Source organism: Mobula birostris, chromosome 16 (assembly GCF_030028105.1).
Source record: "Mobula birostris isolate sMobBir1 chromosome 16, sMobBir1.hap1, whole genome shotgun sequence".
NCBI lineage: Eukaryota > Metazoa > Chordata > Chondrichthyes > Myliobatiformes > Myliobatidae > Mobula > Mobula birostris.
In genome coordinates this window covers 40,193,144-40,207,667 of record NC_092385.1, presented here as the reverse complement: position 1 = coordinate 40,207,667, position 14,524 = coordinate 40,193,144, and the positions used below count along the sequence as shown (strand labels likewise).

Here is a 14,524-nt window from a genome sequence, read left to right as displayed (position 1 = left end):
AAGAATCCCCAAAAATTAAACACCACCAATTAAGACAGTGGATTATAACAGTCAAGCATCACAATGGCACAGAAATTAACACTAACGCTTCACCACTTGAAAACCAGATTCAACCATAACCCCAATGTTATCTGTCTGGAATTTGCACGAACTTCTTATGGCTGTTTGGGTTTCCTTTGGGTGCTCTAAATTCCTCCCATATGTCAACATACTGCTGGTTAGTAAATTAACTCGTGACTGGAAATTGCCTCGTGTGCGTAGGTGGCAGGAGAATAAGGTAGAGGTGATGGTGAGTTTCTTCTGCAGTTGAACTGGGCTTGACTGCGCAAGCGCATGTAAGTCAGACCATGAGGCAGCATAAGTGTTTAAAAGAGAGCAGTTTGTGGAAGTCGGTCATTTCTTTGGCAGTTGAACGGGGCACAACTGCACAAGCATGTGTAAGTCGGACCATGAGCCAGTGGGTGTGTTTAAAAGAGAGCAGATTAACGGAGCAGGCAATGGAGTAGAGGGAGACAGAGTAGGAAGGCATGGCTCCTGAGGCTTCGGCGAGCAGAGGCTGAGGAACAGCTTCACTCCAAGTGAGGTAAGGCTGGGTAAGTTCCTTTAATAAATCTAATTACCTTAAGAGTAGGTAATGGAGGCAACAGCCAAGGCAGCTGAGTGCTTCGTTTGCAGTATGTGGGAAATCAGGGCAAGCGCAATCGTCCCTGATGACTAGACTTGCAAAAGGTACATCCAGCTGCAGCTCCTGACAAACCGAGTCAGGGAACTGGAGCTGGAGCTGGATGAACTTCGGATCATTCGGGAGGCAGAAGCAGAAATAAACAGGAGTTACAGGGAGATAGTCACCCCTAAGAGTCAGGAGACAGGTAGCTGGGTGACTGTCAGGAGAAGGAAGGGGAATAGACAGAATGAGCAGAGCACCCCTGTGGCCGTTACCACCAATAATAAGTACATCATTTTGGATACTGTTGATGGGGATGACCTACCAGGGCCAAGTTGCAGTGGTTGCGTCTCTGGCACCGAGATGGGATCCTCAACTCAGAAGGGAAGGAGGGAAAAGAGGACAGCAGTAGCGATAGGGGATTCGATAGTTAGAGGGACAGATAAAAGGTTCTGTGGAAGAGATCGAGAATCCCGGATGGTCTGTTGCCTCCCTGGTGCCAAGGTCCGTGATATCTCGGATCAAGTTCTCAGTATCCTCAAGAGGGAGGGTGAGCAGCCGGATGTCATGGTCCATGTAGGGACCAATGACGTGGGTAGGAAGTGTGAGGAGGTCCTGAAAGGTGAGTTTAGGGAGTTAGGCGCCAAGTTAAAGGACAGGACCTCCAGGATAGCAGTCTCAGGATTGCTACCAGTGGCACGTGCAGGCAGGTTTAGAAATAGTAAGATAGCGCAGATCAACACATGGCTGAAGACATGGTGCAGGAGGAAGGGCTTCAGATTTATAGATAATTGGGCAGTTTTCCAGGGAAGGTGGGTCCTGTTCCGGCGGGACGGTTTACATCGGAACTGGAGGGGGACAAATATTCTTGCAGGTAGGTTTGCTAGAGAGGTTCCGGTGGATTTAAACTAGATACAAGGGGGGAGGGGAACCAGAGTGTAGGAACAGATGTAGGGGAGAAGGAAGAAAAAGAAAATGGTAAAGTTGTTTGCACCATTAGTGATAAACAGAAAGTAAGAGGTGGAAAATTTCTTAAATGCATTTATTTTAATGTTAGGAGCATTGTAAGAAAGGTGGATGAGCTTAAAGCATGGACCTGGAAGTAGGATGTGGTAGCTATTAGTGAAACATGGTTACAGGACGGGGGTGATTGGCAACCAAATATTCCTGGTTTTAGTTGCTTCAGGTCTGATAGAATCGGAGGGACAAGAGGGGGAGGTGTCGCATTGCTTGTCAGAAAAAATATTACAGCGGTGCTCTGGCAGGATAGATTAGAGGGCTCGTCTAGGGAGGCTATTTGGGTGGAAGTGAGGAATGGGAAAGGTGTAGTAACACTTATGGGGGTGTATTATAGACCACCAAATGGGGAGCGAGAATTGGAGGAGCAAATTTGTAAGCAGATAGCAGATATTTGTAGTAAGCACAAAATTGTGATTGAGGGAGATTTTAATTTTCCACACATAGACTGGGAAGCCCATACTGTAAAAGGGCTGGATGGTTTGGAGTTTGTAAAATGTGTGCAGGATAGTTTTTTGTAGCAATACATAGAGGTACCAATTAGAGAAGGGGCAGTGTTGGATCTCCTGTTAGGGAATGAGATAGGTCAGGTGATGAAGGTTTGTGTTGGGGAGCACTTCGGGTCCAGTGATCACAATGCTATTAGTTTCAAAGTAATTATGGAGAAGGATAGATCTGGACCCAAGGTTGAGATTTTTGATTGGAGAAAGGCTAACTTTTAGGAGATGCGAAAGGATTTAGGAGTGGATTGGGACAATTTGTTTTATGGGAAGAATGTAATAGAGAAATGGAGGTCATTTAAAGGTGAAATTCTGAGGGTACAGAATCTTTATGTTCCTGTTAGGTTGAAAGGAAAGGTTAAAAGTTTGAGAGAGCCATGGTTTTCAGGGGACATTGGAAACTTGATTCGGAAAAAGGGAGATACCGATAATAAATATAGGCAGCATGGAGTAAATGAGGTGCTCGAGGAATATAAAGAATGTAAAAAGAATCTTAGGAAAGAAATTAGAAAAATTAAAAGAAGTTATGAGGTTGCTTTGGCAAGTAAGGTGAAAATAAATCCAAAGGGTTTCTACAGTTATATTAATAGTAAAAGGATAGTGAGGGATAAAATTGGTCCCTTAGAGAATCAGAGTGGACAGCTATGTGTGGAGCCAAAAGAGATGGGGGAAGATTCTGAACAATTTCTTTTCTTCGGTATTCACCAAGGAGAAGGATATTGAATTCTGGAAGAAAAGGGAAACAGGTAGGGAAGTTATGGAAACTATGATGATTAAAGAAGAGGAAGTACTGCAGCTTTTAAGGAATATAAAAGCGGATAAGTCTCCAGGTCCGGACAAGATATTCCCTAGGACTTTGGGGGAAGTTAGTATACAAATAGCAGGGGCTCTGACAGAAATATTTCAAATGTCATTAAAAACAGGGATGGTGCCGGAGGATTGGCGTATTGCTCATGTTGTTCCATTGTTTAAGAAGGGTTCTAAGGGTAAACCTAGCAATTATCAGCCTGTGAGTTTGACATCAGTGGTGGGTAAGTTGATGGAAAGTAATCTTAGAGATGATATATATAATTATCTGGAGAGACAGGGTCTGATTAGGAACAGTCAACATGGACTTGTGCGTGGAAGGTCATGTTTGACAAATCTTATTGAATTTTTTGAAGAGGTAACTAGGAAAGTTGACGAGGGTAAAGCGATGGATGTTGTCAAAATGGACTTCGGTAAGGCCTTTGACAAGGTTCCACACGGAAAGTTAGTTAGGAAGGTTCAATCGTTAGGTATTAATATTGTCGTACTACCTGGATGGGAGACCCCAGAGAGTAGCGGTGGATAACTGTTTGTCAGATTGGAAGCCGGTGACCAGTGGTGTGCCTCAGGGATCTGTACTGGGTCCAATGTTGCTTGTCATATACATTAATAATCTGGATGATGGGGTGGTAAATTGGATAAGTAAGTATGCAAATGATATTAAGATAGGTGGAGTTGTGGATAATGAAGTAGGTTTTCAAAGCTTGCAGAGAGATTTAGGCCAGTTAGGAGAGTGGGCTGAAAGATAGCAGATGGAGTTTAATGCTGATAAATGGGAGATGCTACATTTTGGTAGGACTAATCAAAATAGGACATTCATGGTAAATGGTAGGGCACTGAAGAATGTAGTAGAACAGAGGGATCTAGGAATAATGGTGCATAGTTCCCTGAAGGTGGAATCTCATGTAGATAGAGTGGTGAAGAAAGCTTTTGGTATGCTGGCCTTTATAAATCAGGGCATTGAGTATACGAGTTGGGATGTAATGTTGAAATTGTACAAGGCATTGGTGAGGCCAAATTTGGAGTATTGTGTACAGTTTTGGTCACTGAATTATAGGAAAGATGTCAACAAAATAGAGAGAATACAGAGAAGATTTACTAGAATGTTACCTGGGTTTCATCACGTAAGTTACAGAGAAAGGTTGAACAAGTTGGGTCTTTATTCTTTGGAACGTAGAAGGTTGAGGGGGTCTTGATAGAAGTATTTAAAAGTATGAGGGGATAGATAGAGTTGACGTGGATTGGCTTTTTCCATTGAGAGTGGGGGAGATTCAAACAAGAGGACATGAGTTGAGAGTTAAAAGGCAAAAGTTTAGGGGTATCATGAGGGGGAACTTCTTTACTCAGAGAGTGGTAGCTGTGTGGAACGAGCTTCCAGCAAAAGTGGTTGAGGCAAGTTCGATGTTGTTGTTTACAGTTAAATTGGACAGCTATATGGACAGGAAAGAAATGGAGGGTTATGGGCTGAGTGCAGGTCAGTGGGACTGGTGAGAGTAAGAGTTTGGCACGGACTAGAAGGGTTGAGATGGCCTGTTTCCATGCTGCAATTGTTATATGGTTAAGAGAGAATTTTTAAAAAAGCAGCATCAGTTATGATGGGTGCTTGATTGTCATTGAAGATGAATTTACTTTGTGCATACTAACTCTATGAGCAGTCCCAAACTCTGGCACCATCACGTTGTCATTTCAAGAAAGGAACACAAGTCAGTTAACACTGCTTTCTGGGGTAAAGAATTAAACATCCTAATATCCCAGAACCCATTGAAGCTGAGTACAAATTCACAAGAAGAATGGAGAAACCCTACCAGGGGTAGGCAACCTTAAGCACAAATGATTTTCTAGCAAGCGTTATTCATTGATTTGAGGCAAAACATAACTAGATGTATTTAAATGGACAACTCCCATATTTCAAGTTTTTTAATGGCATTTACTTGGCCCACCGTCCGCTCATTAATAAGCGATCTGGCCCACAAAGGCAGAAAGGTTGCCGACCCCTGCCCTAGACCAGCAGTCCCCAACCACCGGGCCGCAGACCAGTACCAGGCCGCGAGGAAACGATATGATTTGGCGATATGAGTCAGCTGCACTTTTCCTCATTCGCTGTCACGCCCACTGTTGAGCTTGAACACACACGGGGTCATTACCCACGCGTCATTCATGTCAGCGCGGGAAGATGATCAACTCCTCGAGCTTGCAAATGACGGTGGGCTGAAAAGTATGTTTGACATAACATCTCTGCCGGCATTCTGGATCAAAGTCAAGGCTAAATATCCTGAGATAGCCACGAAAGCACTGAAACATAGCTTCCATTTCCAACATATCTCTGCAATTAATGCAACGAAAACTAAATTGCGGAATAGACTGGACATAAGGAACCCCATTCGAGTATAGCTGTCTCCCATTACCCCTCGATAGGACCGTCTTGTTGCAGGGAAACAAGCCCGGGGCTCCCACTGATTCAGCCATATTGGTCTGTTGCAATGATTTTATATGTTCATACGGGGAAAATATGTGCTGTGTGTTTAATATCCTAACGTTACTTAAAATGTTATGATGCTATTGACTTATAAGTGACTTATATAACCATATAACAATTACAGCACGGAAACAGACGCTCTCTGCCCTTCTAGTCCGTGCCGAACGCTACATTCACCTAGTCCCACCAACCTGCACTCAGCCCATAACCCTCCATTCCTTTCCTGTCCATATACCTATCCAATTTTTCTTTAAATGATAATATCGAACCTGCCTCTACCACTTCTACTGGAAGTTTGCTCAACACTTACTTCAAGCTCCCCTGTCCTCCCCGATAATTGACTTATCACTGTATTCATGCAAGGGAAAATATGCGCTGTGTGCTTAATATTAAATTCGTTAGATAAACCCTTTTAGAAATGAAATTGAGAAATTGAGTGTATTAGCTATTTATCACCTATATTCCGGTTGTGATTAACAGCCCCCCTCGGACCGCTAAAACGATGTGTAGAAAAAATCAGCACATACACGAATGCACACTGGTGCCCGCGCAAAGCTTCATGGTCATTGTAGTCTTTCTCGGGTAAACACAACGTATTTGACTGCTACTCTTGTCCGTTGGCAACACTATCCATGCCCCCCCCCCCACACCGGGTCGGCCGGTCCGCAAGAATATTGTCAATATTAAACTGGTCCACAGTGCAAAAAAGGTTAGGGGCCCCTGCCCTAGACCATACTAGCTTTGCAAAAATGTACCTTGACCATGTTAGGGATTATCTGGAGTTGTGAATATGGTTCAATTGATTCAAACAAGAAGCAGTCTTCAGTTCTCAATACAAACTGCAAGCAGTAATCAGTTTGATGTTAAAAGTACAGCTTTATATACAACACTATCTACTACTGGACCACAGCAAGGGGATGACTGTTCAAGAGAAGCAGTTTGAAACGTGGTGAGACATTCCTTTCTACATCAATGAAACATCAGACAATGGGGTTACGTTAATTGGCCTACATCAAATCCGGCAACATTGCATCATTGTGGCAGAGTTCAAACTGACAGACCAGACTGATGATCAAATTTCAAAGTGCAAAATAAACTTATTTTCGAAGTATGCATACCATGCACAACTTTGAGATCATCTTCTCACAGGCTGCCACCAAAACAAAGAAACAATATAATCCATAAAAAAACCCAAACACCCCCCACACAGAGACTAATAAACATCTAATGTGTAAAAAAAAGAACAAATCATGCAAAGAATAAAAATTAAATAATACACAAAAAATGAATCACAGAAGTACATCCCCAAAGTACCCAAACGTACATCAACAACCACAGAGCTGTTCAGCACTGAGGCAAGCGAAGCCAGTCTTCGAGCCTCATGGCTGCAGGGCAATAACTACTCATGAACCTGGTGACACGGACCCAAGACCCAACAAAGCGACTGCCACAGTAGATATGTAATCAAAGGAAGCACTGTTAACACAAAATATTGAAGTAAACAATATCACTGTAATCATCAAAATTATACTGAATCATTTACTGTTATCTTTGATCTTAAACGTATAAAAATGCAATGTACCTTGTATTTGACTCTACTGTCTCTCTCTCTCTCTGGTGACTTAGATCAGTCACAACAGTCTATACTTTAAAAAAAGATCATCGTACATAAGTTTAGGGTAATCTTTGTAGCTGCCATAGTCACTGGTGTATCAACCATAACCATTGGGAGATGGTCTTTAAATTAGTGGATCTGCAAAATAACGGCATTCTCATAGCACACTGATACGCTCATATAGCCATACAACAGCAGGACAGAATAATAAACCTGCATAGTACTAAAATCACAGGATCAGATCTAATTATAACTGTCAATCTGAGTGTCAGTGGGTCTGCACTTAATGTCCTTCATGCACACTTTGAAAAGGGGCATCTTTCCCTAAAGCATTTGGCTATCCTGTGATATCTGTTGCGGAGGCCAACGTTAGAACATCTTTGAAGAGGACGTACCCTCGCAAGGTGTCATGCCCTTTCTGTGAGCCTGGCAGGGTACTAAAAATCTGCGCCAAACAAGTGGCAAGACTGTACAAGGACATTTTCAGTCTCTCACTGCTGCAGTCAGTGAGTCCCAGCTACTTCAAAAGGGTGACAATCATACCAATGCCCAAGAGCAAGATGAGCTCCCTCAACGACTACTGTACAGTAGCACCCACATTTGCCATGCAGTGCTTTGAGAGGCTGGTCATGGCAAGAATTCCGGGCCCAAGCAAAGACCTGGATTCTTGACTTCCTCTTCGGGAGACCACAGTCAATGTAGATATGAAGTAACACTTCTTCCTCACTGAATCAAAACAGGCACATTTTTAAGAATGCAGGCTTAGCCCACTGTGCTACTCTCTCTACGCTCATGCTTGTGAGGCTAAGCACAGCTTAAATGCCAGCTATTAGTTTGTCAATGACAGAACTATTGTTACTAGGATCTCAGATGGTGACAAGATGGTATACAGAAGTGAGATAGATCAGCTGGTTGAGTGGTGTCACAATAATCTTGCACTCAACGCCAGTAAAACCAAGGAAATGATTGTACACTCCAGGAAGAGGAAGTCATGAGAACACACACCAGTCCTCAAGGGCTCAACAGTGTAAAGGGTGAGCAGCTTCAATAACTCAGGGATCTACGCTGGGCCCAACAATTGATGTATTCATGAAGGCATACCAGCAGCTATATTTCATGAGGAGTTTAAAAAGATTTGGTATGTCACCAAATACCAGCAAATTTCTTCAGATGTATTGTGGAGAGTATCCTGACTGGTTGCTTCATAGCCTGGTATGAATACTCCAATGCACAGGACTAAAAAAACGCTGCAAAGCATTCTAGACTCAGGCAGCTCCAACATGAGCTCTAGCCTCCCTGTCAACAAAGATACCTTCGAAAGGCAGTGCCACAAGGCGGCAGCACCCATCATTAAAAACCCTCACCATCCAGGACATGCCCCTTTTTCACTGCTACCATCTGGGAGGTATAGGAGCCTGAAGATGCACACTCAAATGCTGTAGGATCAGCTTCTTCCCCTCTGCCATCTTATTTCTGAACTGCCCACAAACACATGAACACTAACATTATTTTGCTCTCTTTTTGCATTTTTTTTTTAAAAGTCTTTCTTTTTGCAATTTACAGTAATTTATGTATGCACTGCCACTGCAAAGCAATACATTTCACAATGTTGGTGATAATACACCTGATTGTGATATATTATCATCAAATCTGTTCCACAAGGTAATAGCAACATTTGACAACTTAGAATATAGGGTTTTTTTTAAATGATTTTTTGAAATCATTGTACAAATAATGATTAATGTTGGGGGAGTAGCATCAGTGCTGGTGATGCAAAAAGGCTCGATCCGCCCTTGGCTACAACCCAAACTCTTGAGTTAGTGGTGGAGAGGAGGTCACTGTTAGCCATTATGGTGCAATCAGATACATCCTCTCCGTGATCTACTGAATAAGCAGTGGAGCACCCTTTCAAACAGCTAACTCAGCTCCGCCGTCACAAGGATGACTACAGAAAATCTTTCCTACCAAATGCAACAAGCATATACAACATAAACAGGAGGAATTCTGCAGATGCTGGAAATTCAAGCAACACACATCAGATTTGCTGGTGAACGCAGCAGGCCAGGCAGCAACTCTAGGAAGAGGTACAGTCGATGTTTCGGGCCGAGACCCTTTGTCAGGACTCAGGCCAGGCAGCATCTCTAGGAAGAGGTACAGTCGACGTTTCGGGCTGAGACCCTTCGTCAGGACATATACAACAGTTCATTTCTGTGCGACAGAACACATAGTACAACAGTCTGTTATATTATTTTGTACATTAATTCTGCACATTATTACACATTGGCAAATTATTGTGCATATTATTCTATACTTCATAACTAGTTATTATATGTATTATTATACAGTGGCATGCAAAAATTTGGGCACCCCGGTCAAAATTTCTGTTACTGTGAATAGTTAAGCGAGTACAAGATGAACTGATATCCAAAAGTCATAAAGTTAAAGATGACACAATCTTTTCAACATTTTAAGCAAGATTAGTGTATTACTTCTGTTTTGTACAATTTTAGAGTAGTAAAAAAGGAAAGGAGCACCAGGTAAAAGTTTGGGCACCCCAAGAGATTTGAGCTCTCAGATAACTTTTACCAAGGTCTCAGACCTTAATTAGCTTGTTAGGGCTATGGCTTGTTCACAGTCATTGTTAGGAAAGGCCAGATGATGCAAATTTCAAAGCTTTATAAATACCCTGACTCCTCAAACCTTGTCCCAACAATCAGCAGCCACGGGCTCCTCTAAGCAGCTGCCTAGCACTCTGGAAGTTAAAATAAATGATGCCCACAAAGCAGGAGAAGGCTATAAGATAGTAAAGTGTTTTCAGGTAGATGTTTCTTCAGTTCATAATGTAATTAAGAAATGGCAGTTTACAGGAACGGTGGAGGTCAAGTTGAGGTCTGGAAGACCAAGAAAACTTTCCGAGAGAACTGCTCGTAGGATCGCTAGAAAGGCAAATCAAAACCCTCATCTGACTGCAAAAGACCTTCAGGAAGATTTAGCGGACTCTAGAGTGGTGGTGCACTGTTCTACTGTGCAGTGACACTTTATACTTTATACTCTATTGTCGCCAAACAATTGATACTACAACGTAAAATCATCACAGCGATATTTGATTCTGCACTTCCCGCTCCCTGGACTACAAATACTAAATATTAAAAATAGTAAAAATTAGTAAATATTAAACATTTAAATTATAAATCATAAATAGAAAATAGAAAAATGGAAAGTAAGGTAGTGCAAAAAAACTGAGAGGCAAGCCCGGATATTTGTACAGCCCAGATCTGGGTCAGGATCCGTTCAGCAGTCTTATCACAGTTGGAAAGAAGCTGTTCCCAAATCTGGCTGTACAAGTCTTCAAGCTCCTGAGCCTTCTCCCGGAGGGAAGAGGGCCGATGAAAAGTGTGTTGGCTGGGTGGGTCGTGTCCTTGATTATCCTGGCAGCACTGCTCCGACAGCGTACGGTGTAAAGTGAATCCAGGGACGGAACATTGGTTTGTGTGATGTGCTGCACCGTGTTCACGATCTTCTGCAGCTTCTTTCGGTCTTGGACAGGACAACTTCCATACTAGGTTGTGATGCACTCTGGAAGAATGCTTTCTACAGTGCATCTATAAAATTTAGTGAGAGTTTTAGGGGACAGGCCAAATTTCTTTAGTTTTCTCAGGAAGTAAAGGTACTGGTGGGCCTTCTTGGCAGTGAACTCTGCTTGGTTGGACCAAGTCAGGTCATTTGTGATATTGACCCCAAGGAACTTAAAGCTTTTGACCTGTTCCACTTGCGCACCACCGATGTAAATTGGGTCATGCGGTCCGCTACTCCTTCTGAAGTCAACAACCAATTCCTTCGTCTTGCTGACGTTGAGGGATAGGTTATTGTCTTCGCACCGTGCCACCAGATTCTTAATTTTCTCTCTGTACTCAAACTCATCATTACCCGAGATACAGCCTACAATTGTTGTGTCATCAGCAAACTTATATATTGAGTTTGATGGAAACTTGGCTACACAATCATGGATGTACAGTGAGTACAGCAGGGGTCTGAGTACACAGCCTTGTGGGGCACTGGTGCTCAGAGTACTCACACCTGCACAAATATGACCTTCATGGAAGAGTCACCAGAAGAAAACCTTTCCTGCGTCCTCACCACAAAATTCAGCATCAGGAGTTTGCAAAGGAACACCTACACAAGCCTGATGCATTTTGGAAACAAGTCCTGTGGACTAATGAAGTTAAAATAGAACTTTTTGGCCGCAATGAGCAAGGGTATGTTTGGGGGAAAAAGGGTGCAGAATTTCATGAAAAGAACACCTCTCCAACTGTTAAGCACAGGGGGTGGATCGATCATGCTTTGGGCTTGTGTTGCAGCCAGTGGCATGGGGAACATTTCACTGGTAGAGGGAAGAATGATTTCAATTAAATATCAGCAGATTCTGGAAGCAAACGTCACACCGTCTGTGAAAAAGCTGAAGATGAAAAGAGGATGGCTTCTACCACAGGATAATGATCATAAACACACCTCAAAATCCACAATGGACTACCTCAAGAGGCGCAAGCTGAAGGTTTTGCCATGGCCCTCACAGTCCCCCAACCTAAACTTCATCGAGAATCTGTGGACAGACCCCAAAAGAGCAGAGCATGCAAGACGGCCCAAGGACCTCACAGAACTAGAAGCCTTTTGCAAGGAAGAATGGGAAAAAATCCCCCAAACAAGAATTGAAAGACTCTTACTGGCTACAGAAAGCGTTTACAGGCTGTGATACTTGCCAAAGGGGGTCTTGCTAAGTACTGACCATGCAGGGTGCCCTTACTTTTGCTTCAGGCCCTTTTCCTTTTTTTGTTATTTTGAAACTGTAAAAGATGGAAATAAAAAAAAGTAATCTTGCTTAAAACATTAAAGAAATGTGTTATCTTTAACTTTATGCCTTTTGGAAATCAGTTCATCTTTTACTCGCTTAGCTATTCACAGTAACAGAAATTTTGACCAGGCGTGCCCAAACTTTTGCATGCCACTGTATATTATTATTGTCTTTAATTTTGCTGCTGTAATGAAATAATTTCCCAGTTGGGATCAATAAAGTGCTTATTATTATTAATCCTCACATGCACACATTTGAAAGCCTCCAGTCTGCATCACACAAAAACAAAACAAAATGAAGCTTGCAAAAAGCATTACAACCTTATCTTTTTTAGTAGCTTGTACCAATGCTTGAAACTGGCCAATATCCATAAAACATCCACTTTAAACACTCCCTCACTGATTATCTGAGACACAGTTCAGATATACCGAATAGGAAAACCCCAGGTTAGATCTCTGGTGCGTTCAAAAACTGACCTTAATTGAAATATCAATATAGCTCATACCTGGCTGACTGGAACGTTGTCAAATCTATTCTCAGTTGAAATGCATTTCATTGACCCATCAAGCACTCACTCACTTACTGTTTGAACTCTGCAAGGCCAATCAACTAAAGTAGTGGTCGCCAACCTTTTTAAGCCCAAGATCCCCTACCTTGGCCTTCGTGAAAGGCAAGATCTACCCACTAAATCGTTTAGAGAAAAAACGACTCAGGGCCAGCTGGTGGCGCAATGACATTGGCGCCGGACCTGTGAGCGGAGGTTCCCGGGTTCGAAACCAGTCAGGTCCGCTCTCGAGTACGCTTTCCATCCGTGCCGGGTTAAGTGTCGAGATCGCAACTCGACCTCGTAAAACAAAGGGAAAAAACACTGCGAAAATGTCTGTATGAGGAGTGGCGAGCCACAGAGTCTCTCTCTCCGCGCCTTGTAAAAAGCCATGAAGAAGACATCACCATGGACACACGCATGGACACACACACACACGCAAAAAAAACAACTCAGATTGTACCTCCAACTTGAGGTCTTTTATTTGGGCTAATTGTGCTTGAATTACATAAAATGCTTTTGTCAAACTTTCAAATTAATTCAACCAAGAAAACATTGTAACTAGCGTATCAAGCAGGCCATAGCTGTCTTTCTTTAAGAATATTACAATACTTCATACCTTTTCTAGTAACTTCTACTTTGAAAAAGGACCACTCGACAACTTCATGTCCAAAGGAGCAACTTTATCTGGGACGGCAAAACCAATGCAGCGGAGGGGCCTATACACACATGCGCAGAAAAGATCGGAAGTAAAACCTTGCAACCTCGGAAACAACCTCTGTTTACAACAGCTTTCCGTAGCGGAAGTATTGCTATATTACCATTATTCTAATTGGTATTAACTTATCTTTATAATCCTCACATTACAACACTTCTCCCCCTTTAAATTCCAACATTCCCCAAATGTAAAAGAATTGGGAAACAAAAAAACAGTGGTGTCATTATCTTGTGTACCTCTGAAACTTATACTAGTGTCTCAGTAACAGTTTACCAATACAAAACACCTGAAAAACGTGACAGATTCAACATTCAGTCTAACAAAGGAAACTGTCCATTCAAATATTCCATCTGTCAGGAGGTTTGCGAGGGCGCTGTGCGGCAACAGATGAAAATTATGAAATTAAGTACAGGAGCTGTCTTACTGATAGGGTTGCCAACTTTTTCACTCTCAATAAGGGACAAAAGTAGCAGTCAAATACAGGATACTTGTGTTTACCCCAAGAAAGACTACCATGACAATGAAGCCTTGCGCGGGCACCTGTGTGCGCATGCGTGACGTGCGTATGCGTGACGTGCACATGCGTATACGTGCCGATTTTTTTCTACAAATCAGTTTTGACTAAATCTTAACTTTTATTTTGAAATAATGAAACATAGAATTAAAAAATAAGAGGTATTTCCAGGTTGCAGGGTTTTACTTCCGGTCTTATCTACCACTGTGCATGGTGGGGGAGCTACACACATGCACACTAGACAGAAAGAATGGAACTAAAACGCAGCAACCCAGAAACAATCTCTCTTTACAAACAGCTTTCCGTAATGGAGGTATTGCTATATTACCATTATCCTAATTGGTATTACTTATTTTTATAATGCTCACATTACAACAGTATCTGTGTATTTATTTTTCTTTTTTTTTGGGATCTACTGGGAAAGTCTCAAAAATCAACCAGTCGATCACGATCGACCGGTGGGCGACCACTAAACTAAAGCAACACACACAAAATGCTGGTGAACGCAGCAGGCCAGGCAGCATCTATAGGAAGAGGTACAGTCAACGTTTTGGGCCGAGACCCTTCGTCAGGACTAACTGAAAGAAGAGATAGTAAGAGATTTGGAAGTGGGAGGGGAGATTCGAAATGATAGGAGAAGACGGGGGGGGGGGGCGGGATGGAGCTAAGAGCTGAAAAGTTGATTGGCAAAAGGGATACAGAACTGGAGAAGGGAGAGAATCATGGGATGGGAGGCCTAGGGAGAAAGAAAGGGGGAGGGGAGCACCAGAGGAAGATATATTGAGAGGGACAGAAGGAGAAAGAGAGAGAGAAAGAAAGG

General features: G+C 42.5%; 1 protein-coding gene across 3 annotated transcripts in view; it reads right to left on the bottom strand.

Annotated features, from left to right (window-relative positions):
* LOC140211110 (serine/threonine-protein phosphatase 4 regulatory subunit 2-like) overlaps positions 1–14,524 on the bottom strand; it is a 72,643-nt gene that overhangs the window by 29,404 nt on the left and 28,715 nt on the right. Inside the window, exon 1 of one of the 3 annotated variants that reach the window (XM_072280591.1) lies at positions 6,789–6,806. The exons of the other annotated variants lie outside the window; for them this stretch is intronic. Within the exon in view, the coding sequence (XP_072136692.1) occupies positions 6,789–6,790 (2 nt within the window). The 5' untranslated portion in view covers positions 6,791–6,806. Of the gene's footprint in view, positions 1–6,788; positions 6,807–14,524 lie in introns of those variants that run through there. 3 annotated transcript variants of the gene reach the window in all.